Source organism: Epinephelus moara, chromosome 6 (genome assembly GCF_006386435.1).
Source record: "Epinephelus moara isolate mb chromosome 6, YSFRI_EMoa_1.0, whole genome shotgun sequence".
Lineage (NCBI taxonomy): Eukaryota > Metazoa > Chordata > Actinopteri > Perciformes > Serranidae > Epinephelus > Epinephelus moara.
In genome coordinates, this window is record NC_065511.1 from 36,692,987 (window position 1) to 36,718,744 (window position 25,758).

A 25,758-nucleotide genomic window follows, 5' to 3' on the forward strand; every position below is an offset into this window, starting at 1 on the left:
TTAATAGAATAAAGTTATCAAGTTAACATTTGTGCTTTGGGATTTATGGTTATATGAGGTGAAGAGGTTGCAGGTTTAAGGACCATCAATGTGCGCACGTGTAGCCTAAGTGCGTGCATATGTGCGAGCCGCTCGTGCGGAAATGCATCCATGCTAGGATTGTTCCCCTCTGACCTGATAAATAAAATCAAGCTGCTTTTGTAGTCATCATCTCAAGGTAAAGGTGGTCCTGTAACGTTATCCCCATAGTCACTATCTTTCTAAGCTCAGCTGCCTTTTCCACCAGTAGAGACTGACCTCTGGTGGCGTGCGTTGTGCAGTACAATACATTACCTAAATACAGCATCGCTGTATCAGTTTAATAAAAAGAAGAGCGTCTGTATTTTTCATTGTATTGAACATCATACCTTTAAGATTTGTGAATACCCTGGTACCTCAATACTTTGACACCACCCAGGCCTTTTTTGTTCTAATGAGACTGCTATGTGATTATAAAAAGTTAGCCTGTGAGATATTTAAGGTTTGGTGGCAAGTTGGAACAAAGTTTATTAGAATGAAGTTATAAAGTTAACCTCTGTGCTTTTGGATTTATGGTTATAGAAGGTGAGGATTAGGTTATATGAGGTGAAGAGGTTACAGGTTTAAAGATCATCACTGGCAACACAAATGCGCGCGTGTGTAGTCTACGTGCGTGCGTACGCGCGAGCCAACCGTGCGGAAATGCGTCCATGCTGGGATTGTTCCCCATTCAGTCCCTGAAGTCACACTTCCCCCGGAGGAGCGGTGCATTGAAGCCGGTGCAGTGTACAATATCCTCACACTGTGTACCACCCAGAGAGACGGAGCTGTTGCCAAAGCGCTGAGCGCACAACATACAGGAACTGCGACGTCAGAGAGACACAGAGGGGGAGGAGGAGGAGGAGGAGGAGGAGAGGAGGAGGAGACGGAGGGAGTTTGCAGCTTGGCTAAAGTGGGCTATCAGCTGCTGTAGGCTGGACCGACGAGCGGTGTGGGGACACTGATAGAGGGGAGAGACAGAGGGTGGGGGGCGAGGCGGCTGGACGGAGACTCCCTCGTCGTTGTCGTTGGTGACGGTGGTACAGATGGGCGCGACTCTCCTCAGCTGAGCCGGCCACGGATCCAGCAGCACCCGGCTGTCACCCAATGCTGCCTGAATCCAGCTCCCCACAGTTGGATAACGCACATCCTGCGAATGACACTTGGCTATAAGTAAGTTGATTTACAGCTTCCCTCATTTCTCTTCCTCTATTTGCTTCAGTCTATTGCATACTTGTTTAAATTTCCAGGGGCCTTCATGTTATTGAGTGACTCATAAATAGGAAGCAAGTGTCACCAGTTGTCACTGTGTGTGTGTGTGTTTTAATAGGAGTGTCAGCACGCACAAACTTTTACAGCCCTCACACTGGCAGGTATTATTCTCATCAGCCAGCCTACATTGTGACAGAAGCTATCATTAGGACTGAGCATAACTGTAGCACCACCCTATGGCGGCATAAAGCAGAAAAAGGAGCATTATGGGGTGTGACTTGACTGTAACCTAGTTACAACTGTAGAGTATCACCTCAGTCATATGTGGGCTGTTTGCTTTGGTCAGAGCCAGTGAATAGCAGGCATTCAGACCTCTGCATGGCCGTTGGTCAGGGCATGAGCCACACTGTTTATGACTTCTTTTCCCTGCAAGCCTGCATGTGTCTTTCCCTCTCTCATGCAGACTGCAAACTAGACTCTTAAACATGATTACAACGAGTGAAATTACAAGTGGTCACTGTAGGAGAGATTAAGTGTTGCACAAATGCCACAGAGCTGCAGGAGTCCAAGACAAAAGCACAATGGAAAGTTGGGAGTGCCAACACATTTTTATATCTCACTCGAGGCTTTTTAGCTCCTGCTCTTACTTATCCAGAGCTGTGAGAGTCGACGGGGGGTTCTTGAGAGGAAATTTGCACCAGGATTGAAGTGTCAGCACGCTCCTTAGGGGATTGATTCGATAGACTTTCAGTTACAGCAGCCGCCTGACAGCCATTCTGCCAATCTGCTCGCAAGGAAGTCAAAAGAAACTTCATCGTACACTTCATTTATTTACATGCAATGCACTATTAGCACAACTATCAGAATCTATAGTTCTCATTTCCATAGTGCTTATACTGTATCAGCCTCTCCATCTCTCTGTCTTTCCTACAACTCTCTTCCTGAAACAATGTTTACTAGATGTCTATCTTCCTGGCAATCCAAATACCAAAGCGGGGAAAGGGAAATGGAAGGAGGGGTTGCAATGCAAATCCTGACCTGCTGTGGGGCATGATGAATGTGTTAAACAAATTAACCACGAAATGGCCTCCAAGCTGCCATTAACGCACTGTAGTGTGTTAGTTTCACTTAAAATGTGTTGAATTTGCACTCAGAGGTGGCTGTACTGTTTTTATTACAGTTGTCAAAGTTGTTGTGGTTGATCTTCAGTAGGTTCAGAGTATACATAGTTGGTTAGTTACACACAGGGGCTCAATGACTGTCATGTATTTTTGTTTAGGCGTGTCTATTTTTTCATATTTTCATACCATCTTGACATTTCAGTGGGGTGTCCGGTATATGATGGAATTTGTGTACTAAAAAAGCTTAGCTGCTGGCGATAAAATTCAATGTAGCATGTCCCAGTAGCCTTTTTTAGATAGGAGTTGTACAAATTTGCAGCAAAGCCCAATCAGTCTTCTTTCAGCATTGGCAGTATAAAAACAAAATCGGGGAGTGCGGCAAAATGCCGGCTTCCTACTTGCACCTTTTTCGGGGCAATGGGGGGCGTTAGCAAGTAACAAAGCGTGTAGCTCAGCGTGTGACGTAAACAGGGACGTGGGAGGGAAGCCGCGGCTGGTCAGTCCTTCGGCGATTCTCTCATGAGTCGGCCCGTCCTTCACCATCCCCAACATCTGACGGTCAATGGCCTCCTCATTTGCGAGGACAAGGAGGGCGCGCAATTCCTTGTCTCCCCAGTTGCTCATCTTTACAGTGTCTGTCAGGTTTGCGTTTCCCTCTTGCTACTAGCTGCTCGCTAATTCCTGCTATCAGCTGTTTCCTGTTTATCCACCTCCAGTGGCTCGCATGTGCGGCGTCATTAACAGCTCCTCCCACAAGTCTTCAACAGCCCCTCCTGTTGCGGAAGGCCGCCTCGGTCTGTTTAAACTAAAAAGGTTCCGCCAATATGTCTACCCTACGAGGCGGAAAATTGGGCACCTCGGATCAACTCGCCAATCCGGCTCTGTGTGTCTAAACGCTCGCAGTTATTCGTGTAAAATCTGGCAGTGTAAAAGGGGCTACAGATGGCAGTGTTGGCAGCCAGAATCAGGCCAGCTGATTCGACCTGATTCTGGGGTGTCATTCATGCAGAGTCTCAGATATGTAATCCATCAGCGTGATCTGTGTCTACCCCGGGGCCACCTACCAATGGAGATGATCTGATGAATAAAATCATGTGGCTAATAAACTCCTTTTTGCAGTTGTCATCTCAAGATAAAGTTAAATGTGGAAACACCCCCAATCAGCGGGTCTTCTTTTAGCAGTCCTGTAACGTTATCCCCATAGTCACCATCTGTCTAGATTGACCTCTGGTGGTACGTGTTGTACACTGCAATACATCACCTCGATACAGCATCTCTGTATCAGTTTAATAAAAAGAGGAGCAGCTGTATTTTTCATTGTATTGAACATCACAAGTACCCCAAATACCTTAATACCTCGATGTCGCCCCAAGCCTTTTTTTGCCCTAATTAGACTGTTATGTGATCATAAAAAGTTCAGTCATTCCATCTTTAATCTACCCACGTGTCAGCGTTTAGAAACCTGTCCACTAAGGAAAGGAAACTTTATTTGTATAGTACCTTTCAACAACAAGGCAATTTAAAGTGCTATGCATGAGACATAAAAGGATATTAAAGCTTAGCGTATCAGCTTCAGATAAAGTTTTATTACACAGAACGAGGACTGTGGATTTTGTCCCTGTCACTTACATTGAAAGCACATTGGAGAGGGATCTTTTAATTGCCATGATGAACTGGAGGAATGATTGTAACAAGAAAGACCTGTTTCAGTGTTCATATGGGCACCTAATTACTGCTTTAATACAGACTTGGAAAATTGTGAGCCTGTCCCTTTAAGACAAGATATACAATGAACACGAGGTGATATAAAAAGACATAAATTGCAAATTCTAATAAGCAACTTTAAGATAAATATGAGGTATACTTGAATGAAACTGTAAACAGAGGAATGAGAAATGCAGTGCTGTGTCAGATATGAGTGAATAGTTCATTTAAAGTTAATTTAGTTAAAGGTAGTGACAGATAGAAAAGTCTTAAGCCTCAAATTAAAGGACAGAAAGTTGGAGCAAATGTTTGTGGCAGATATGTGGTGGATAGAACCTGAGCTTCTCTATGTTTAGTTTTGACCCTGAGGACAGAAGCAGACCTGACCCAGATAATTTGAGAGGTGTGGACAGTTCGTAATGTACAGTAGCGACGGATCAGACATAGGTTTTGGCCTTAAGCCATTCAGAGAATTATAAAACTACAGCAGTATTTTAATATTAATTATTTTGCATGCAGGAAGCCAGTGCTCTCTTGGTCTTTGTGAGGACTCCATAGAGTGGTTTATAAGGATGTATATAATGTATAATAGGCTTCAGATGTTACTTTGTATTATTTTGAGCACTAATTCATGCTGTCACTTATTTAGTCCCAACAGACTCTCAAGATTTTTGCTTGAACGACTGCCTAAGAGACCATTACACACTTCTCATCTTATATCCTTCCTGTCTGTGGCAGCTGCCCGGCACCATGCTCCCCCGTAACATGCGAACAGGTGGCTGTGACCTGCCAGGGGTGGAGTCAAGCGAAGTGCCTCTCATTGGCTACCGGCCCTTAACGCCTGACAGCAGCACCCCGAGCAACCAATCGAGGAGGGGGAGCAGCTGCGATGAATTGGAAACTTCACAGGTGAGTGTTTTTCCTTTTGCCTCATTGAAACACATCCATCATTTTGTCACTGGAGTGTGTTACAGAGAGTGAGATGATTTCTCACAGCTTTGTTCTGTGGAGCCCGTCGCGGTGTTTGAGTGCTGACAATCTCCTACTACCCACTTTATTAGTTTTTCCCTCTGTTCACACAATAAAGTAATGTGACGGAGCTGAGAGGGGATTAGGAGAACTTTTTATTTGTCATGACTGTCCTGGCCGTCACAGCTAACAGTAATTAGGACGGTCCTCTGTGAAACCACACAAGCTGAGCTCGCCGACCAGTTTGTTGAATAAACAGCAGATGCGGTCGGCTGGCTTTCAGAAAACCCTCAGGGCATAACGTCACTGTGATTCAGACAGGGGGGAAATGAAGATGGTGTGTGTGTGTGTGTGTGTGTGTGTGTTTAGTGCTCTTCCCCCAAGGCAACCCAAATGCTGATATTTTTCTATAAATTCAATAAATTCCTGTAGTGCTAACATCATCGCAAAATTCTGACTCACCTAAAACTCCCTCAGACCAGATATCTGCAAATTATTGGCATCCCCATCAGCTTCATCTATCTTTGTCTTTAGTGCTAATTAGCAAATGTTAGCACGCTAACAAGCTAAACTCAGGCGGTGAACATGGTTCACATTTGGCTATTCCTGCTCAGCATCAACATGTTGTCACTGTGCAGAGGTATGGGACTCAAGGCACATGATTTGGACTCGAGTTACAAATTTGAAAACTCAACTGTAAAATCCAAAGACTCGACTAAAGCACTCGACTTGTGACTTCACTTAGCCTTGAGGCTTTTGACTTCATACCCAAAGCCCAAAGTTTAATAAGTATGTTGTTTAAAAACTGAGCCATGAATCAATTCATTTTACTTCATTTCCTGGATGAACTAATGTCAATGGTAATCTCTTTATTTCAACAGACATAAAACATGCAACAACATACAGTATGATTTCAAAGGAACACTAGTCTTACAGAAAATAATAGTATTAACTTTATTTATATAGCACATTTTATACAAAAGATAAAGAATCTGTCTGGAGCAGCAAAACATATTTGAGCCCTACTCAAATATCACTAACACAGCCTATTAAGTCTTAATCAGCCTATAAACATTACAAATAGGTCTAAATGAGCATTCATTGATATGTTTTGCTACAACGTGGCTCCTCTGCAGTGGCCTATTAATAATAATCTGGTACTTTAACTTGGCAGCATTAGCGATGAATCCAAACAAATCTGTCCACACACTGTTAAATAGATGATTAATTATTAATTTCATTATTATTGCTATTAATTTCCTTTTTTTTTTTTTTTTTGTGAAAGCCACAGGGAGCCACTGGAGAGGGGCTAAAGAGCTGCATGTGGCTCTGGAGCCACAGGTTGCCTACACTGGGCTAAAGCAGTAGTAGTAGTAGTATAGTTTATTCTGATCATTTTCTAACTCACAGCAAATATATACAAGTAAAAAAAGAAATATTAATAATAGTAATAAAAATAATAACAATGATAAATCATTACTTTCTGAAACAGTGACAAACCAAAGCAAGTTAAGCTGACCGAAAAGGTGAAGGTCTGAAGCCGTAGCTTATTGCACCGAACCTTTTTGCATTAAGTGAGAGATAAGTGAGAATCTTTCAAATTAGGGAACTGGGGAAGTAAAAGTTCTCGACATTTTTATAACGTGAGAGGAGTTGAATATATTAAGACAGGAGAGAAATATACAGAATGTATTCTGTTGTGGTACTGGTAAATAGTACTACATGCTAGGAATGTGCATAAAGTTCAATAGCATTTTTTAAAGATATTTTTTTGGGCATTTTTTGCCTTTAATGGACAGGACAGTTAAGTGTGAAAGGGGGAGAGAGAGAGAGACATGCAGCAAAGGGCCACCGGCTGGACTCGAACCTGGGCCTCTGCGGCAACAGCCTTGTACATGGGGCGCCTGCTCTACCACTAAGCCACCGACGCCCCAATAGCACTTGTTTTAACAAACTTTAACAAAACATTGAGGATTTTTGTTGATTAATTTTCTAACTCTTGTTGTTAAAATGGCATTACATTCGGTGAAGAGCACATTATGACTTGTTTAGAACACTAAACTCAAAGGTTAGGACTTGAGACTTGCCTGTCTTCATTTGGGACTCGAGTGCAAAGACTTGAGACTAACTTGTGACTTGCAATACAATGACTTGGTCAGTGTGAGCATGTTAGTATGTTGATGTTAGCAGATACCTCAAAGCACTACTGTGTCTCACAGAGCAGCTAGCATGGCTGCAGACTCAGTCTTTTAGTCTTTATTTTAATTTTATTGTATTTTGAAGACATTTTTTCTGCACTCTTATGCATAAAAATATGTGTCTTTGTATGCAGTTTGTTACTGACATGCACTGACTCCAGGATAACATCTGTTATATGGACTTAAGTTGAACTAACACTGAGGAAGTGAAAAGGTTCATGGCAGAGGTGAATTTCCCATGATCTTTCACCTCTGTTAATGTTTAGTGACTTGATAGTGGGGTTTGTTGAGCCTTATCAGAAGCTCTTCAGATGGCTGAACTTGTGACTTTTATTTTGAGGCCTTTCAGAGAACATTCGACAGCAGAGGATTTCTTGTCATATGGTAGAAAACTTAAAAACCACAACAATAGCTATATAGGAAACGCAACGTTTCCCCTCAGTCATGATGACCTACTGACCAACTCTTGCCACAACCACACTTGACCTAAACATGGCTTTCTGGTTTTACTTCACACTGGGCCTCAAGAAACTCCTGGCTGCTAAAAAAAGAAGTTGCACTGACTCTGTTTCCGAATGAGCAGACTTCCTCCGTGCCCGTGTCACATGGCGGCAGCTCGCAGTAAATAATGTATGTGGTGGTCTGGCCGGTCGATGTGCTGTACACCTGCTCTCCCCATAAACAGCATCCAGTATCACAGGCCGTCTCCAAGGACAGTCTGTTGAGTAGAATCCAATACGGCCACTTGCTGATTCTTTAATGAGGGAAACTTGGATGTGTGAGTCAGAATGCATGAAGTGAAAACCTTGAGTGAACAATGAAGCTTCGAGGTGAAAGAAAGAAAGTGTGTGTTCAGGTTCGGTTTCATCGATTGAGGTGAAAATCAAGCTTGAAACATGTATGGTTAATACAGATAACAGATACTACACAGCAATTACACAGCAAGAAATTCAACACAAAGAAGGCAGCATCATGTTTCTGTACTGAAGGTAGCCTCAATAGAACTGAATGCAAATACAGTGACAAGGCTTTTTGAATAAGAAGCCCAGCTGTTATAAAATGGTTCACTTGGGTGGGATCACATTTCATAAAAAAAGAGTCCTTTTGAATGATTCACGGATGTGGTCTTCACAAGGAGGGAAGAGGAAATTTTTTGATGTGTTTACACATACTTTAGTTTCCTGTTTGTCTGGAGCTGTTTGCATCCGTACCCTTGATTTCAAATGAAGGTAAATCTTCATATGACAGCATACAGTGAACATTTAGTTTGTGTGTTTGCTTCCAGCTTTGTGGCAACAGTTCAGTAAAGTGAAAATGCTTCTGTGCACAAAGCCAGGTCAATACAGAAATGGTTTGCCCATTTTTATGTGGAGGAACTTGACTGGCCTGCACAGAGTCCTGACCTCAACCCCGTCCAACCCCTTTGCGATGAGCTGAAACACCAACTGTGAGGGCCAGGCTGTGTCAGAAAATATCTCGCACATACGACGTGCTGTCTGACTGTGTTGAGAGAGCTAGAAAGAAAAATTCAAACCCTGAATCCTTTTTTATCTCTGTGAAGTGGGTGTGAATGTTGAATTGTCCGTTATAGGAAGTCACAGATATCGAAGCCCCCTCGACTGTGACATCGAAAAGGTGTGAGGCGGTAGGAGGTCTCTGAAGCTATTCGACCATCCTACAAGCAGTTCTGTGAGAGTATAATGGTGCTCTGAGCCAGGCTTTATCGCCCAACATCAGTGACGCTAATGTTGTGTTTGAATAGGTGCAAATCCCTGCAGCCAAGCTCCAATATCTGGTGGAAATGGCTGCAACAAGGGCTCAGAATTATGTCAATCAAATCACATTCAGCTCTTTAATACAAATATTTTTCCCCATAAAAGTTTTTACGTCTAACCAGGGCTCAGCTGGATGTTCAGTGTGACAGAGGCAATAACGTAATATAGGAAACAAGCTAATGGTGCCAACGACCGGTCGGAAATGTGCAACATTTTTTGTTGACACTAGATTCAAACAAAAGCCAGAGACTATGTTGTATTAAGTAACTGTGAGCTGTGAATTCACCACATCCAAGCAGAAGAGAGGAGATTATGTTATCTCAGAGCCTTGCTGTGGAAAGATGCAGCAGCTGCATCACGTCTACGGCCGTCTGTTCCAAAGGGTGGTGTGAAAGTCAAGAGCGCTCACTCTGCAGCCAAATCCAGAGACGAATGTCCGACTTTAAAGGGGCAGCCTTAGTTATAACAGCAAATTTGTGACTATGGTTTTGTAATAATGTGTAATAATTGGGTGTTCACATACTTTGGCTAGCTAGCTAGCTACTGTACATACCCATAAAATGATTTCTGACAGGAACTGGACATTTTGATGGAAATCACTCACTGATAGGGATGGGTTCCAAGAACCGTGAGGCCTATTTAAACACATTTTCAAGTTATTTTCTTTGTTATCTATTTCTGTTGAGGCCTTTTTAAATAGGAATTGTGCAAATTTGCAGGAAAGCCCAATCTGTGCAGCAAAATGCCGCCTGCCTACTTTTGTTCATACAGAATGCGCCATTTTCGGGGCAATGGGGGGCGTTAGCAAGTAACAAAGCGTGTAGCTCAGCATGTGACGTAAACAGGGACGTGGGAGGGAAGCCGCGGCTGGTCAGTCCTTCGGCGATTCTCTCATAAGTCGGCCCGTCCTTCACCGTCCCAGTCATCTGACGGTCAATGGCCTCCTCATTTGCGAGGACAAGGAGGGCGCGCAATTCCTTGTCTCCCCAGTTGCTCATCTTTACAGTGTCTGTCAGGTTTGTGTTTCCCTCTTGCTACTAGCTGCTCGCTAATTCCTGCTATCAGCTGTTTCCTGTTTATCCACCGCCAGTGGCTCGCATGTGCGGTGTCATCAACAGCTCCTCCCACAAGTCATCAACAGCCACTCCTGTTGCGGAAGGGCGCCTCGTTCTTTTTAAACCAAAAAGGTTCCGCCAATATGACTACCCTATGAGGCGGAAAATTGGGCACCTTGGATCAACTCGCCAATCCGGCTCTGTGTGTCTAAACGCTCGCAGCTTGCCGGCAAAACGGCCCAACATTCGCCGAAAATCTGGCAGTGTAAAAGGGGCTTTAGCTTCTGAGAAGCTCAATGACTGTTGTTCTTTGGTAATTTGTAATATTGTTTAAGCTTAGCTTCTGGTAGTGAAGCAGCATTAAGGCACATTACCACCATTTGTTGGTGGTGGCAGGTGCCACCTGCTACTCACTTAAACATTCATACACAGTCACAGCAATTTGGGGTTCAGTATCTTGCCCAGGGATACTTCAACATGCAGTGTGGAGGAGCCGGGGATCGAACTGCTGATCCTATTACTGGACGACCCGCACTGCCTCGGGCCACAGTGCCTGTTTGTAGCAACTGCTCTTCCCTCATTTTATATAGGCTAAAAAGTAATTAGAAAATAACTGTTGAAATTTTCACATCTGTTAATGTTACCTCTTACCCTACTTTTTTTGCGCCAAATTATGGGGAGTAGTATCAATAAGCATAATGATAAGACTCTGTCTCGATAAGCAGTATTAGAATGGACATCTGTATCAATAAAATCCTAATGATACCCATCCCTACTCACTGAAGTAGAATTAGAGGAGCCAGATTAAAGTTTGCACACTGAAGAGTATTCCCTTCAAATTAACTTGCAGAACATCACAGACTGATGATATCTAACAGCGTAATAGCATCCCAGGGAAGATTTTTTTCCCTTTTAAGGGGAGTGAACAGCTTTGACCTGAATGCCACAGAGTTTTACTTGAAAGAGAGCAGATAACGGGCACCAAGGGATACATAGATGAAAGCGTGAGAAGAGGAGCAAAGAGAAAGATAGGAAGGAAGGGGTCTGGGTTGTGGACTACTCTAAAAAACAATGGTTATCTTTTAAAAAAAAAAGCTTCAGAAGATGTATTTATGACCCCCCCCCCCATTCAGTGGAAAGACTTGTGTAGAGTTGTAAATAAGGACGGCAGCGGTGTGTGTATTTGTTCAAAGTGTTTTGGCAAAGCGGAAGCCCAGCTTTATGGATTTATTTAAGGAAAAAGGTTGGAGCTGGTTGTTTTTCAGACCAGGGGGGTGAAGAAAATGGAGAGTCGGCTTCCTGCCCGCTGCTTTTCTGGTGCCGTCCAATAACTGACGTAGTTGTCCAAGAGAGGAGGTTGACGTAGCCTCGGCCTGTGATGGAAGGAGAGGGGAAGAAAAATAGCTTCACAACACGACAGCCATCCTGCTTCCTGTGTTTGTCTCCACTTATTATGTACTTCCTGCGCGAAGCTGGGGGGTGGGGGGACGTTAAGAGAAAGGAGAGCTCAGGGCAGCGAGAGAAGATCCCCGCTTTCAAAAGAACATAAACAAAGTGGCAACATATGGCAACAACAATGGGACATATGGTAAAAATAAATGCTGGTTTTGATTAAACCTTAAAATAACAAAATAACAGCTGCAGTGTCCTTTTTTTGGACCCGCCAGAACCGCCTCATGCCACCCACCGCAGTGGCCTATAATCATGATGCTTATCCAAAAGCCTATGAGGCAGCTGAACTCTAAATTACACACATCTATTATGCTTTGAAAAGTTCCTCCACAGGAAAAGGCTGGTTCCTCTGACCCAGATTCAGCCTGGTTTCAGAAGGCAAACTCAATCCACACTCCACCGAATATACTTTTATCTGGAGTATCTCAATATCCCAGCTCTGTGTGGAATAAAGAAACTCGATAAAGGGCTAGTTTTCTTTGTGTCTATGATAAAGGCCCACAGGTTCACACAGGCCAGACAAGTGATCAGTGAGAGCTTTAATCACTTTCACTCTTTTATAAGTGAGCACTAAGACTGTGCCTTGAGGGGGGAGTGATGCTATATTATACATAAACAAGCTATATTTAAAGTCTCATTTACACTTCTTTTGATCTCGGTGAGACTTGTTAGCTGCATTAATCATACTGCAAACTGCCTGCACACGAATCGATAACACACACAGCAGAGTTAGAAACACGGAAGTGTTCTGAATCAAGTTTTATTTGTTCTGTTCATAGACTAAAAATGATGGGCATTGCTACTGAGACGTCACCCATTGGTTTGTATCATTTCTTTTGCCAGAAGTGACCATATTTGGCTGTGAGGAGAGAGGGGTGGATCTGACTGAAAAGCTGATGACATTTCAGCAGACAGCCTGTCACTAAAAGCAGCCCGCCCTTAATTATGTGCGACTTTAAGCCTTAATATTTGCATGAACGGGGAAATCAGCTGTAGAGACCAAAACTGTTTTTTGCACCGTCTGTAAACGTGTTTATTTCTGCTGTGAGATTGGGCATTTTAACATGGGCGTCTATGGGGATTGACTGGCTTCTGGAGCCAGCCTCAAGTGGGCATTCAAAGAACTGCAGCTTGTGGCACTTCTGTGTTGGCTTCATTTTTTACCTCCAGAGGTTGCCACGAAAAGCTAGTTCACATTACATGATTTTCACCCCGATTTTGCGTCGCAGAGACTGTCGTAATCTTTTGAGTGTTCATACCTGGCGATGTGTGTTTCTTTCATCGGGAGTCTCGCCAACTGCGTAACGACCTGTGTGTGCACACCACAAGATTTCTCCACTGAGCCCTCACCGACAGAGCCCCAGATAACGCGGTGACATCACCAAACTACATTTTTTAACTTGGAGACGACACATCGTAAAGGCATGAATATTCTTCCCATTGTTGAATCAGATCTGCCTCCAGGGCCTGGGTCCAAACACAACGCGCTACCCGTGATCCTGTGGACGCTGCCATTGTTGTTGTTGCTTGCCGGCTTGTCAGCGTTGCCAGATCTTGGGAGAGAAACAAGCAACCAGGACTATGGAAACAAGCCCAAAAGAAGCAACAAATATATATAGAGAAAGGTGATGTTTAGAGAGCAAGCCCAAATAAGCAACTCCACTTTAGAAACAAGCCCAAAAAAATGCAACCCGCGACAACCAATGTTTGTAAGCGACTTTACAAAAAAACAAGCCCAAAGTCGCGGCTAATAAGCGGACCTGGCAACCCTGCGGCTTGTCCTCCTCACATTTCTATCAAACTATCTGCCGACTCACCTCCGACCCAAGGTGGCCCTCAAGATCCTCTGCGACGTCAAAATCGCGGTGAAAATCGTGTAATGTGAACTAGGCTTTAGTGTGGTCATTATCTGTTCTCTTATTGCTGTATGATCTGCGCTATCTCATCCTGACGCACTGTGACAAATGTTGGTTTAGAGCAGGGGTGTCAAACATATGGCACACGACCAGAACCAGCCTGCCAAAGGGTGCCAAAGCGGGCCCACTGGATGACTGCGCACACCTAATAATGATGTACTTGCAAAGGCTAGGAGGTGCCAAGTTCCTGGAGTAAGTTTAACAGTGTGTAGTCGTGTACATTGCTGCTTCAAAGGCTTTGCCAGCCTGACCAGGATACAGCTGTCTGAAAAAACAATGAATACTTATTGTGGTCATATTTAAAGACATTGAGCATTGTGCAAAATATTGTTGCATGCATTCCATGGAGAGATGTCAGAGTGAGGCAGCTGCCCCAAGCAGTTGAGTGTTTGGTGCCTTGTTCAAGAGCATGTCAGCAATGCCCAGGAGGCGAACTGGCACCTCTCCGGCTACCAGCTCATACTCCATATTCGGTGTGGACGGGGACTTGAAACGATGACCCTCTGGTTCTCAAGCCAAATCTCTATGGTCTGAGCTACTGCCGCCCCAAGAATCTGAAAAGAATCTGTATCCTACTTCTGTCTTAAAACACTATTGCTGGAAGCCTATTGCTCAGGCACTGCCAAAACTCTGGATGCATAAATGGTTTGAACGGCAGGGCATGACGTCGCCTGCTTCAATAGCTTCCACTTTAGTTTGGTGTGGTGATGCCAGCATTGCTACACAGGAGTGGAACTGTATGGAGAAATGCACATGAGTGACTGACTGTGGAAAAAAATAAATCTCAGCCTGTTCGTCCGTCGTTTTCAGACTCTACTTCTTTTCACACTTCTTAACAAAGAAGGGGAAACATTTAGAGGTGTTGTTATTTAAAGGTTATGCAATGGTTTCACTGGTCCGGCCCACTTGAGATATGACTTGGCTGTATTTGACCAGGGAACTAAAATGAGTTTGACACCCTTGGTTACGAAGATCTTTGTGTCTCTTCTTGTCTGAGATATGATTTAAGGAGATTTAGACTTAGACTTATTATATAAAAATTGGAGCACTACAGACATAAGTTTTCAGTGTTTTCTCCTGTCACCAAAGTAAAGTGTTAAGTTAAAATTGTGGATTGTGTCAAAGAGTTTCTGTATGTACTGCAGGACCTAATGATAGGTGATGCCAGACTGCCAATGTTTTGAGTCAGAGTAAATACAGTTTACTTTGTGTTTAGTCTGGCTTTCTAGGATGACTAATGGCCATTACAGATTTATGACACCACTAACTACCACTCTCCTGTAGTGCTTTGAATAACACTTTACTGATTGTTTTTTTGCATGTTATATAGATTATTTTTTGCACATATTTTGCACATTTCCGGTTTTTCTGTCAGCATGTGAGGTCAGATTTTGCAGTATTAATCTGTTTATCTGGACCTGACTTGAGGAGAAAATTGTTTTCTCTGTGTACTTAAAGCTGCACTAGTCCATATTTTTTTCATCAGAGAATTATCACCCGACTCTGCACTTCCCTTCAGCTCCACCGAGAATATTTGCATCTTTCAACCCCTGTTTTAGATGCTCCGGTAAACCAGCAACTTGCTGGCGAACATAGTGGCGCATTTAGTAGCCAAGGAGTTGGTGGAGACAAAAACATGAGTGGAGAATGAATATTGGACTTACAGTAGCATGGCAGACGTCAGAAACTTCATTCCAAATGAACGCCAAAGCTTATGTTGGTCTGTGTCTGCCTCATGCTATGTTGTTATGTTAGCTGACACAGTAATAAGCTCACTGCCCTCCACACACACACACACACACACACACACACACACTCACAGCTGTGGAAGTCTTCACCTAGTTAACACAGCCTCACTCTGCGATGTCATTAGCCCTTTAAATAAACACAGCGTGCTTCCTGGTTCAGTTGCTGTGTGAACATTTATTACCTCTCATTACAAGACTACAGACCTCTCACTGCTCAAACAGCATGCCAGGCGTTTGATTAAAAAACAGTATGAAGGCTGTCCAGCTTCTACCTGATATCAGATGGCGGTCGTCTCAGCTGTTTTGCTGCAGTGTTGTATTAAACAGGATACTCAGTCAAACTGGTTTATCTGTACGGGAAGGTCATCTAGAGAGACAAAGAGAGCAGGAGAGCGGAGGGGAGCGATTGAAAGAGAGGGGGTATTGTTCTGGAAATAGCTTCAGGGCTTTGTCCCTCAGTGTGTGTGTGTGTGTGTGTGTGTGTGTGTGTGTGTGTGTGTGTGTGTGTGTGCAGGCAAGTACCCATACATGTATCTATTGATGAGGGTCTGCGTTTGTGTGAGCAGTCTGTCAATGTAAAACCGACTCACTGAAAATGAGGGTTGCACTATCAACACCAACATTTCCCTATCTCTGTTTGTTATTGGTGTGTGTGTGTGTGTGTGTGTGTGTGTGTAATGGGTGTGCCCAGGTGATGCAGGCTTGCGGGGGCCGGACTTAGCTCCTGCTCCAGGTGTGTCTTTGTGTTGTAGTGCCACAAGACATTGAGAGGCAAACGGTAAAGACTTAAACACACAGATCTAGGTCAACTGACATTGAGATAGCTGGCGGTCCAGTATAGAAGGAGAGGCAGAGAGAGTAAAAGGGAGCGACAGATGAGAGAAAATGGAGAAAAACCTTTTTGTACCTTCATCCTGAAGATTTCCAGGAAGCTCAGGGATTGCTACCTGTCTGGACTTGCAGAGGGAAAGGTAACTTGTGTGACACTTTTTCCCCTTCTTGTGAGTGTGTGCTTGGGGTGATTTAAGATAGAATTACATGCAGATATGCGTAGAGGCAAGAAGAGATAGCAGGTAGAATAACAGCTTTGATACACAGACTATGTTATTCAGAGCTCTGGGTTCCTTTCTGAATTCAAGAAGCGCCTGCCTGGCGTGTTGACCTTCGATCAAGTCAAGCCAAGGTAATCTGAAAGAGGCTAATGGAGGCTAACATATGCTTATTACAACTCATTACACCATGGGTCAAACAGTGGGGAGGTAGCACAACTCACTATCTACTCTCTGTATGATTATGTTTTTGACTTTGAGTTTGCATGCGAGAAAGCTCACAAGTCAGCACATGCAAAATGAATGAAAATGGAAGGCAGGTCATTAGCTTTACCTTGAGATGTTAATTAACAGTCACAAGGGTTTATAAGATGTTGTGCTTTTGGTGTATTTGTCTTGTTTCCTAGGCGTTGTTCGTTTGTTTTGTAGATCAAAACTGTTGACTCACAACGACGTACAGCCCAGGCATGACTTCACACAGTGTCTTGCTCATGCATTTTTTATGATGGAAAAAAGTCGCAGTTGCGAAAGCGTCGGTGTCAGGAGAAGTGCAAAGTGATATTGATCAATGTAGTACTAAAATGCACAATCTGTGATGTAGACGTCAACAACAGGGCAGCTCCACCCACCGCCGACGATTCACAGCACAAGGCTCTCATTTTAAATCTGGTTGACAGCTTTGTTTCTGTAAGAACTTACACTAGACAAGGACTACATCTGAATTATTTATGTTTTTCTTGCTGTTAAAGATTTGTTTGCATGAGTAAAACATGCATGTGTCAGCTGAGGAACACAAAATGCAGATTTCTGACACTTCACAGCTACGAATGTGAACATTCCCCAGACTCATATAGTCAAAAAAAGTGGGATTTTAACAGGAGTGAAAAGACACTCAGATTCCTTACTTGAGTAAACGTAGCAATGCTGCAATGTCAAATACTCCATTACAAGTAGAAGTCATGCATTCAAAACCTTACCTAAGTAAATGTAGTGAAGTATTATCAACAAAATGTACTCAAAGTATCAAAATAGTTAACGATGCATCAATGTGTAAGCAGCATTTTAATGTTGTAGCTGGTCGAGGTGGAGCTTGGTTTAACCACTTTATAGTTACTGTATCTTCAGACCAGAAGCTTCCAAGGAGGCAAAGTCTCTCGCAGACACCCAAGAAGCACGACTGTCAAAAATATTTGTGGCAGCTTTGGTCGCTCTAGTCGCTCATCACGTGAATCATTGAACGTTCGATCTGGCTCTTACTCTCTCTCTTACTGGCTTGTAAGCAGCGTAGTTGCTGCTTGCTGTTGTCCAGTCAAAAAGCTTATAGTCAGCCTAATGGTCAATGAAAACAGAAAACGTATGTCATGCCATTCAAACCAAGCAAGGAAGACTTGCATGCCTGCAATTCTCTTCTCTATTACCCACATTGCACACTTTAAAACTCACCAGACCAACCAACTACCTCCGCGACACGGTCCCAAGCCTCATTATTTTTATTTTGGTCTCTCAATCAACTTCTCGATATCCATTGTCGGAACAAGTGTGCTGTAGGAACCAAAGTTACCAAAGTTACATGGCTTGTTCTCTGAGACCCGCTTCATCGAAGCACGTCAGCATTCCGATTGGTTGTCGCAGAACCGCGTCAGAGCTCATTACCATAAAGTTAAACAAGTTTTAACTCCCCTCCGGACCGCTCCAGTTGCCTTGGTCGCCCAAGACGTGTGGCTGACGACCAGGTCGCCCATGTCACCTAAGTCGCCGGGCTCTCATTGAAAATGAATGACTTCCACCATTTTGGAAGCTCTGGTCGCTGTTGGTTTGAACGTACAGTCAGTTAGCTTATTTAAGTGGTTTCCAACCTTGGGTTTGACCCTACTAAGGTTCACAACATATATCTAAGGGGTTTTGAGGTGATTAATGGGAAAGGAAAGAAGTAAAAACACATTTCAGCTACATATATTTTGGATTTTTTTGGTGACATATTGCATAGTTTTATCTCTCTGAGTCTCAAATGGGTATTTACATAAAATTATCTGAAAAGTTCAGAGGGAAAATGTCTCTTTGGTAGAACTGGAAACAACTCATAGACATAGAGTCATGACACTTGACAAGTGGCCCTAACTACTAATGCTGGGTATCATTTAAAAATGATGATAACAGTACCAATTCCTCTAAGTAATCCCAGTATCTTAGTTGATTTTTTCTACTTTGTTGGATGCCCATCAAGGTAATGTAGTGTAGCCATACTTTTGAATGTTTTGGTGGCATCTCTGCTGAATTGCCAGCTCCGTCAAATACACCACACCACAGACTGTATGTGTTGTAGCTGCTGTGGTAGTGGGCCAATCACATGTCGCGTTAAACGGAAGAATGCTTGTGGTGATTGGATGCGAGCAAAACCATACAAATAGCATTTTTTTCAAGATCTGGGTACAAAAAGGATCAAATGCAGGTATCGTTTGACTGGAGGAGCTTTGATACTGCTTGTTACTGGGTTATTTTGGTCAGTTGATACCCAGCCCTATCAGCTACACACTGTTTTTTTTTGTAAGAGGTCACAAGCCAAAATAAAGTAAAGGAACCACTGGTTTGTTCTTTAAAAAATGTTTTGTTTTATAAGCCTATTATGTGCTTATTTTAATGTAAAATCTCAGTCTGTAAGATAACTGATAATAGCAGCTGTCCAATAACTGTAACACAGCCTCGGAAATGTAGTGAAATAGAAGTATAAAGTTGTACAGACTGAAAATGCACAAGTGAAGTAGCTCAAAACTGTACTTAACTGTCGCACTTGAGTAAATATACTATCTACCTCTGGGCCTTAAAGACTCAATAAACATGTGTTGCTTATATTATAATATTAGTTAAAGCAGTTTTGTGGCATCTGGCTCTTATCTCTGTGGCTGTTGTGGCAGTATTTAAATGTCTACTGTGCTACTTTACTTCTCACACTTCTTCTTACTATTAAAGTGCTATGAGTCAAGCGCTGTCTGCGACATGACTTGGGTTGCAGGATCCTGCTATCCAAAAACTGTATGTGTGTCAATATGTAGTCGGCGATAAGAGTGGGCACTGATGCTGCCAAGACAAATTCTTATTCATTGATTGTAATCGCAGGCAGTTGAAGTGGTTTTACTGAAAGGCTGCATGAAAGGGCTTCATCGTAAAAACACTCAAGCAGGTATGAGTGTGTTATTACATAGCAGGCATATTTCTTCTTTTGTAATCTGGGATGTTTTTTTGGGGTTTGTTCGTACGTGACTGGCCCACACAATGCGGGATTGCACCAACAAGCACTAAACCAAATTGAGATGATAAGATAAAACTGTTTGATTATATCTTTTATTGCATTGCACCATTCGAATTCTTATTAGCCAATCCAAGTTTATTTGTTAAGCAATGATTGATATTAGATTAGATATGATATATGGCATAAAAAAGTATGAGCAAATTCTGTGTAGGTCGTGGCTTATAAAAGTGCCGAAAATGTGTGGGCTGTATGATATGCATTAGGCTATTTCACTAAAATTCAGTATCTTTGCTGCATCTGGTGCAAATGGAGCCCCCAAAGTCCTGAAAGATTTTTATTATTTTTACTCTTGTGCGAACAAGATTTAAAAAGAAATTAATTATGCTGTGTTAAGGTGACCCCTTGTCACTTACATCTGCTAGCAAACAACAGGAAAATGCCTAGAAGCTGCTCTGTGAGATGCACTACCGATGTAGCTAATTTTCAAAAAGCTGAGGGTATTAAATAAGTTACATTTGCTAATTGTGCAGGAAAAACTGTAGAGCTTGAAGCTAACTAAGTTACGCAAGACCTGGTATGATCTTTGCTGGGTTAAATGATGATCTCACCTGCTGATTTGATCAAGTAAATGTAAATGTCAATGTATTTTACCTCTGGCTATTCAGCAGGATTGCTTCCTCAAGTCAACAGGAGAAGGATCACTGAAGCAGACTGACAATATTGAGTTTGTCAATGCTTTCGTTCTCTTTATCTCTCTGGTAGACATGGATGGATTAATGACCGGGCCTATCGGGCACAGGTGCAGGGGCCCCCTGGCCTTCACCTGCAAAATCTCACTTGATTTAACATGTGCTTCTGACCAGAAAGGGACTCAAACTAACTATGAAGAGACACAAAACCACTACAAACAGCTGCAAAAGTGACACAAAGAGACTTACAATGACTATGAGCAAGGGCGAAACAACCACTAAGAGGCACAAAATGACTAAGAAGGGATGCAAAGCAACTACATAGAGACATAATGACAACAAAAAGACACAAAAAACTACAAAGAGGCACAAAAATACCACAATGGGACACAAAACCACAGAGAAATGGTCTACAATGAGTTGCAAAACAACAACAAAAAGAGTGGTCAGAGAGGTGCTGAGGCCTCTTGCATGTCTGTGCTCTGGGACCCATAGTCTCACAATCCACCCATGGACATATGGTGCTAATAAAGTCCTTTGACACACTGAAATATGTATATTTTTGTTAGCTGCATGCATTTTGTTAGCGCCCTCAGCTGCATATTGTGGTGCCTATTGTTTTCTCATCCAGTGGGTGTTCGCGTTGTGCACTGTCTATTCAAATTTGTTGATTTCTATTTAGAGGGTTTCTCAAATTGTGACTTTTTCTGGGGAAATAACATATTTTCGTCCTTTCTGCATGATTCATCAACTGAAACAAGCTAAAAAAGGAAAATCCTTGTCTGGTTGAAGTGCATATACAGTCTGTGATGTTAGGACAGTATTAGTTTGCCTTAAAAATTAAGAGTCACAGATCAAATACTGACAACCACTTCCTCAGACTGTACACTTAATAATCAGTGGTGTGGTGAAGGGTGTGCGCAGGTGTGCGAGGTATGCTCAGGTCTTTTTCTGGCCTTTTACAGCATACCCACCTGTCAGCCATAAAGCCATTGGAATATATAGGAGAGTATACCCACAAACGTCTTTGTAACCTACCCGTCTACCTAGTTGTGCACCCACCTCATCAACTACCATTACAACACTGTTAATGATTAGATAATGTGTTGCTTTTTACTTATTTGGTATAAGTTTTTTCTAAAGACAAAAAAGTTAAGCACCTGTTTTGTTTGTTTCTCTTCTTCAGGCAGAGCCCTCACCAATGAAGACCACCTGGTACTGTCCTCTGGATCTGGTAAGGCCAGACTGTGTTGTACATGTAACATGCACAGGATAATGTTCCTGTGAGCCAGTACGAGCATGAAATAGGGTAACTGTGTCAGGGACTTTCCCTCAGGCTAAAACTGGATCGTTAGAGCTCCATGTAGCAAGTGAGGAATGAGTTCAAAGCCTCTTGATTTTATGTCCTTTTCTACATGGATATTGGGTGTCTTTAGCAGAACAGATTACGTCTCAATCATTTTAATGAGACTGTCTAGTCTAATGGTGTAAGTCTGTTTAGTTCAGTGAGAGGACGAGGTTAAATTTAGTACTTGGAATCAGTTCAGGTTTTGTAACGACATTGAGCCGAACAGTTTATTCCTCACAAGTATCCTTCAAAGAATTCAAAGTCCATACTGATTTTCACGCTTTGCAACACATGAACGCTGTCTTAACCTGGTTTCTCCGCTCTGTAGTCCACTGTGGTGGAGGAAGAGGACGATGGAGTGATCTACACAGTGGTGGTCAAACAGCAACATAGTGCCCCCAATAGTGTGACGGTAAGTCATGTGTGACTGACTGGAGGTGACTGATTGAATTGGCCTCCGATTTGCAGTAACATTAACTTCCCTTCTTTTCCTTCCTGTCTTACTCCAGTCAGGGGTTTCTCGTTCCCAGTGTGTGAAAGCAGGGACTGAAGAAAAGCTGGTGCTCCACCTGCTCCACTCCTTTTCCATGGGAGACTCCTCCTTCATCACCATCTTCTTCTCCACCTATCGATCCTTCACCTCCACAGGGAGAGTGCTGGACATCCTTACTGACAGGTGTTTTTCTTTTAGTACAGTGTTTGTTGTGTTTGTCTGGGAAGAGATGGTTTTTCAGTGGAGAGTTTTAAAAAGACAGAAAAAATAACATGCTGGTTTGGTAGTGGCCCCAGGTGCAACGATGCACAACAACCACAGCAGCTGTCAGTATCCTGTCTGTGGCTGGGTTTGTGTAGTGTGAAGCACTGAAATCTCAGACTGATCATGTCCAGTGGGATTTGGGTGGAGGAAGATGAAAAGAGATGGAGCGTTCAAGACAAAATCCAACAAATCTAATTTAACAAGACTGAAAGCAACAAGCAGCAGCTTCCTGGACTGAAAAAAGAAGCTATGGCACAAGTGCCAAAAACTGCAGTTCCTCAAATGGCCACTTGAGGCTGGCTCCCCATAGACACCCATGTTAAAATGCCCGACGTCTAACAGAAATTAACATGGTCAAAGCCTGGTACAAAAACAGTTTTAGTCTCTATAGCTAATTTCCCCCTACATGATAACTGTACGAGGGTTGAATTTTTATGTAACTCACCCGTTTACATTTTTATTAAGCTTAAAGTAACTCATATTGAAGTGCGTGGCTGTTTTGAGTGACAGGCTGTCTGTGACACAACTTGCTCCACCCTCTCATCTAACTATGGTCACTTATGGCTCCAAGAACCCAAGATGGCGATGGCTGAAATGCCGAACTCGAGAGACATGTATAGTACACAACACTCTCCGAACTGCGCCCACCACCAGTACGAGACAAACCCACCAATGCGATGGCTGTCTGAACCCTGCTACAATTCTACAGTGTTGCGAATAAATGAGACCAAATGTAGCAACAATCCATTTTAGAACTTATAATACATGAAAACGTGATTCACTTTATAAGTAGCAAGATATATGTGATGTTTTAACGTTATTTTTTATAGCTAGCTAATCGCAGTTTCATTAGAGCTTCTGGGCGCAAAGGGGGCTGATTATGAACTGACATGTAGGTATGTTGGGCTAGTCATGTAGCTAGAGGCACTCCAGCTGCGGTTATACTTACTCAGAACTCGAGGCTTCAAAACAAGAGTCTACAAAGCAATTAATTATTTAATACAGTCTGTGGTTCACAATGACAGTGCCAACATGCTGCTAACATACTTTTGCAGCCATGTTTACCATATTCACCATCTTAGTTTAGTGCTAATGTATTAACTTGCTAATAAATGCTAATAAATTAGCACCAATATTTGGTATTTGGCATGGATATACAAAGAGAACTGCATACAGTGTTGGAGGCCGGGCCCGCTTCTTTCCACTAAAAGTTGACCAGTGGCACATAAGCCCCAAATAGCTTGATTTTTGCTGTATAAGCTACCCCGATCTTTTGCATCGTGGGGCCCATAGAGCAAGCACACAAGACTTACAGAGGCTGAGTGGCTAACTTGTGATTTAGCGCTCTGCTAACTTGAATGCAGATTATTCAACCATGTGGCCCTTACAGATTTTCTAAATGTTATCGGCCCGAGTGTATTAAATCTTGATGGTGAAACAAGTCATAAGATGGGGAGTGATGCTAAAACAAAAATGTATTCACTGATTTACAGATGTCTCTTTCACATTGTAAGCCTATGGGGAAAAGTCTTTTTTGGCCCAATGGCATCGCGTGACGGACTTCGAAATTCCACATTTGGCCACTCTGTCAAATTGGCTTCAAAGCTCAGCGCTGCTACAGGGGGCTTGGTATTTGGTCATACAATAAAGTGTCGGACAAGAAATATTTTGACGTGATGATAGCGACAGAGGAAAGGTCAGAGGATCACCAAAATTATTAGAATCCACCCAAGGGGAACATGGATGTCTGAATCAAATTTCATGTCCAGCTGTTCAGACATTTTTCTCAAAACCACAAATGTAAACCTCATGATGAGTCAGGGAATCACGTGAGTCAGCAGAAATCATGATCTGGGGACCATAGCCTATATAAAAAATCATGGCAATCGATCTAATAATTGTTGAAATATTTCAGTCTAGACCAAAGTGGTGGACCCATCGACAGACACTGCCATCAGAGCTATACTGCGACATACTGAGTGCAGATAAATAGTTACATTAGAGTCTGCAAAACTGGTTCATCAGTTTATTGTACACCTAATTTCCATTTTCACAAGATAAACAGACGTTAGCCGAGCTTCGCAGTTTGTCTTCAAGCTGAGCCTAATTCAAACAGCAGTCTCTAGATTAAATGTGTAACTTAATTTAAAAGCACTTCCACAATGGAGAAAGCACCTGTGAGCCTCTTTAAAATAACTAATATAATTCAGCAAAAAAAACATTATTTGTGGAGGCTTTTTGTTCTCTTATAAAATATTTATTAAACAATGGAGGCATTTGTATGAAACAGCTGTTTGCAAAGTTTTTCCAAAGAAGCAACACAAAGGAGAGTTTAGACTCCTGGCAGTGTTCTTTGTCTACCTGCAAACATCAGGACAACACCTTTGCTAAAAAGCATCTTGAGAAAAACAAGCCATAAATAAATTCATCACAAAGCACAGCTATTATTCATGACACAGCAGATGCACACATTTGAAGCTGAATTATATTTATGTATTTTTTCTGCTCTACTGACTTTTTCCTTTTTTTTGTTAACAGATTGGAGAATCCGCCTGGGGACAGTGAGAGGAGCCAGACGAGACAATCTTTCAACAAGTGAGTTTTTGAAAACGCTACCTAACGTCTTTGTGCAACTTTTACTGTGACATGCAGTGTGTTGGTGTGTGTGCTTAAACATAAGTGTGAAGCTGGCTGCCATAAATATCTTTAAAACACTTTCACTTCTTGTTTCGGTTTGAGTGAATATGTTTATTACCAGGCAGAGTTCATGTTTTCATTTCAAACAAAAAATTGTTTGTCCTTTCCTCTCCTTTTTGTTTTGTTTTGGAATGACACATTTACATAAAACAGGTGAACACCAACAGAAGTAGGGATGTTCATGGTTAACTGTTAATTGGTTGTAACTGCAGAGAAGATTTTTGATGGTTACATATCTTCGTCTATAGGTTTGTTTTGCTATTCTTCAGTTTACTGCACTGTTCACCAACTGGTTCTGGTGGGAGCTGGCTCATGGCGCCGCTCATTCGGTGACTACCGCTAGTAACGCTGTCCTCACAGAATTGCTGTGGAAATACTGTGTCCACCCTCCAGTCTCCACCCAGATCACCCCAGTGAGGAAACGTAGGGCAAGCAGCTCAATTTTTAGCTGCAAAACCCCCTTCAGCATAACCTTGTTATCATTGTTAGCACAGTTAGCAGCTAACTGTTGCAATGTCAGCATGGATAGGGGTGCTAACATAGCTAACAATGCTTAAGGGGTTTTGCGGCTCAAAATTAAGCAGCTTATATTGGTAGGGTGACTGGAGGGTGGCTACCATGTGTCCGCAGTTATCACTGTTAATTGCCAAATGAGCGACCCCACTAGCTAGCTCCCAGCCAATCCAGATCATGCGTAGTGCAGTGCGGCCATGGCTAACGTTAGCTAACCAGTGGAGACTGGGGGCTAGGCAGGCCTGCAGGAA

At 42.6% G+C, this 25,758-nt stretch overlaps 1 protein-coding gene across 5 annotated transcripts in view; it reads left to right on the plus strand.

Moving 5' to 3' along the window:
- Positions 1-976: 976 nt before the first annotated feature.
- Positions 977-25,758, plus strand: part of rgl2 (ral guanine nucleotide dissociation stimulator-like 2) — a 45,731-nt gene continuing 20,949 nt past the window's right edge. The window contains exons 1-6 of one of the 5 annotated variants that reach the window (XM_050046199.1): positions 977-1,230; positions 4,744-5,003; positions 21,379-21,426; positions 21,869-21,952; positions 22,050-22,216; positions 24,836-24,892. In XM_050046199.1, coding sequence (XP_049902156.1) covers positions 4,845-5,003; positions 21,379-21,426; positions 21,869-21,952; positions 22,050-22,216; positions 24,836-24,892 — 515 coding nt within the window. In that variant the 5' untranslated portion in view covers positions 977-1,230; positions 4,744-4,844. Of the gene's footprint in view, positions 1,231-4,743; positions 5,004-15,961; positions 16,179-21,378; positions 21,427-21,868; positions 21,953-22,049; positions 22,217-24,835; positions 24,893-25,758 lie in introns of those variants that run through there. The other 4 variants (XM_050046198.1, XM_050046200.1, XM_050046202.1 and 1 more) reach the window with 4 other exon arrangements.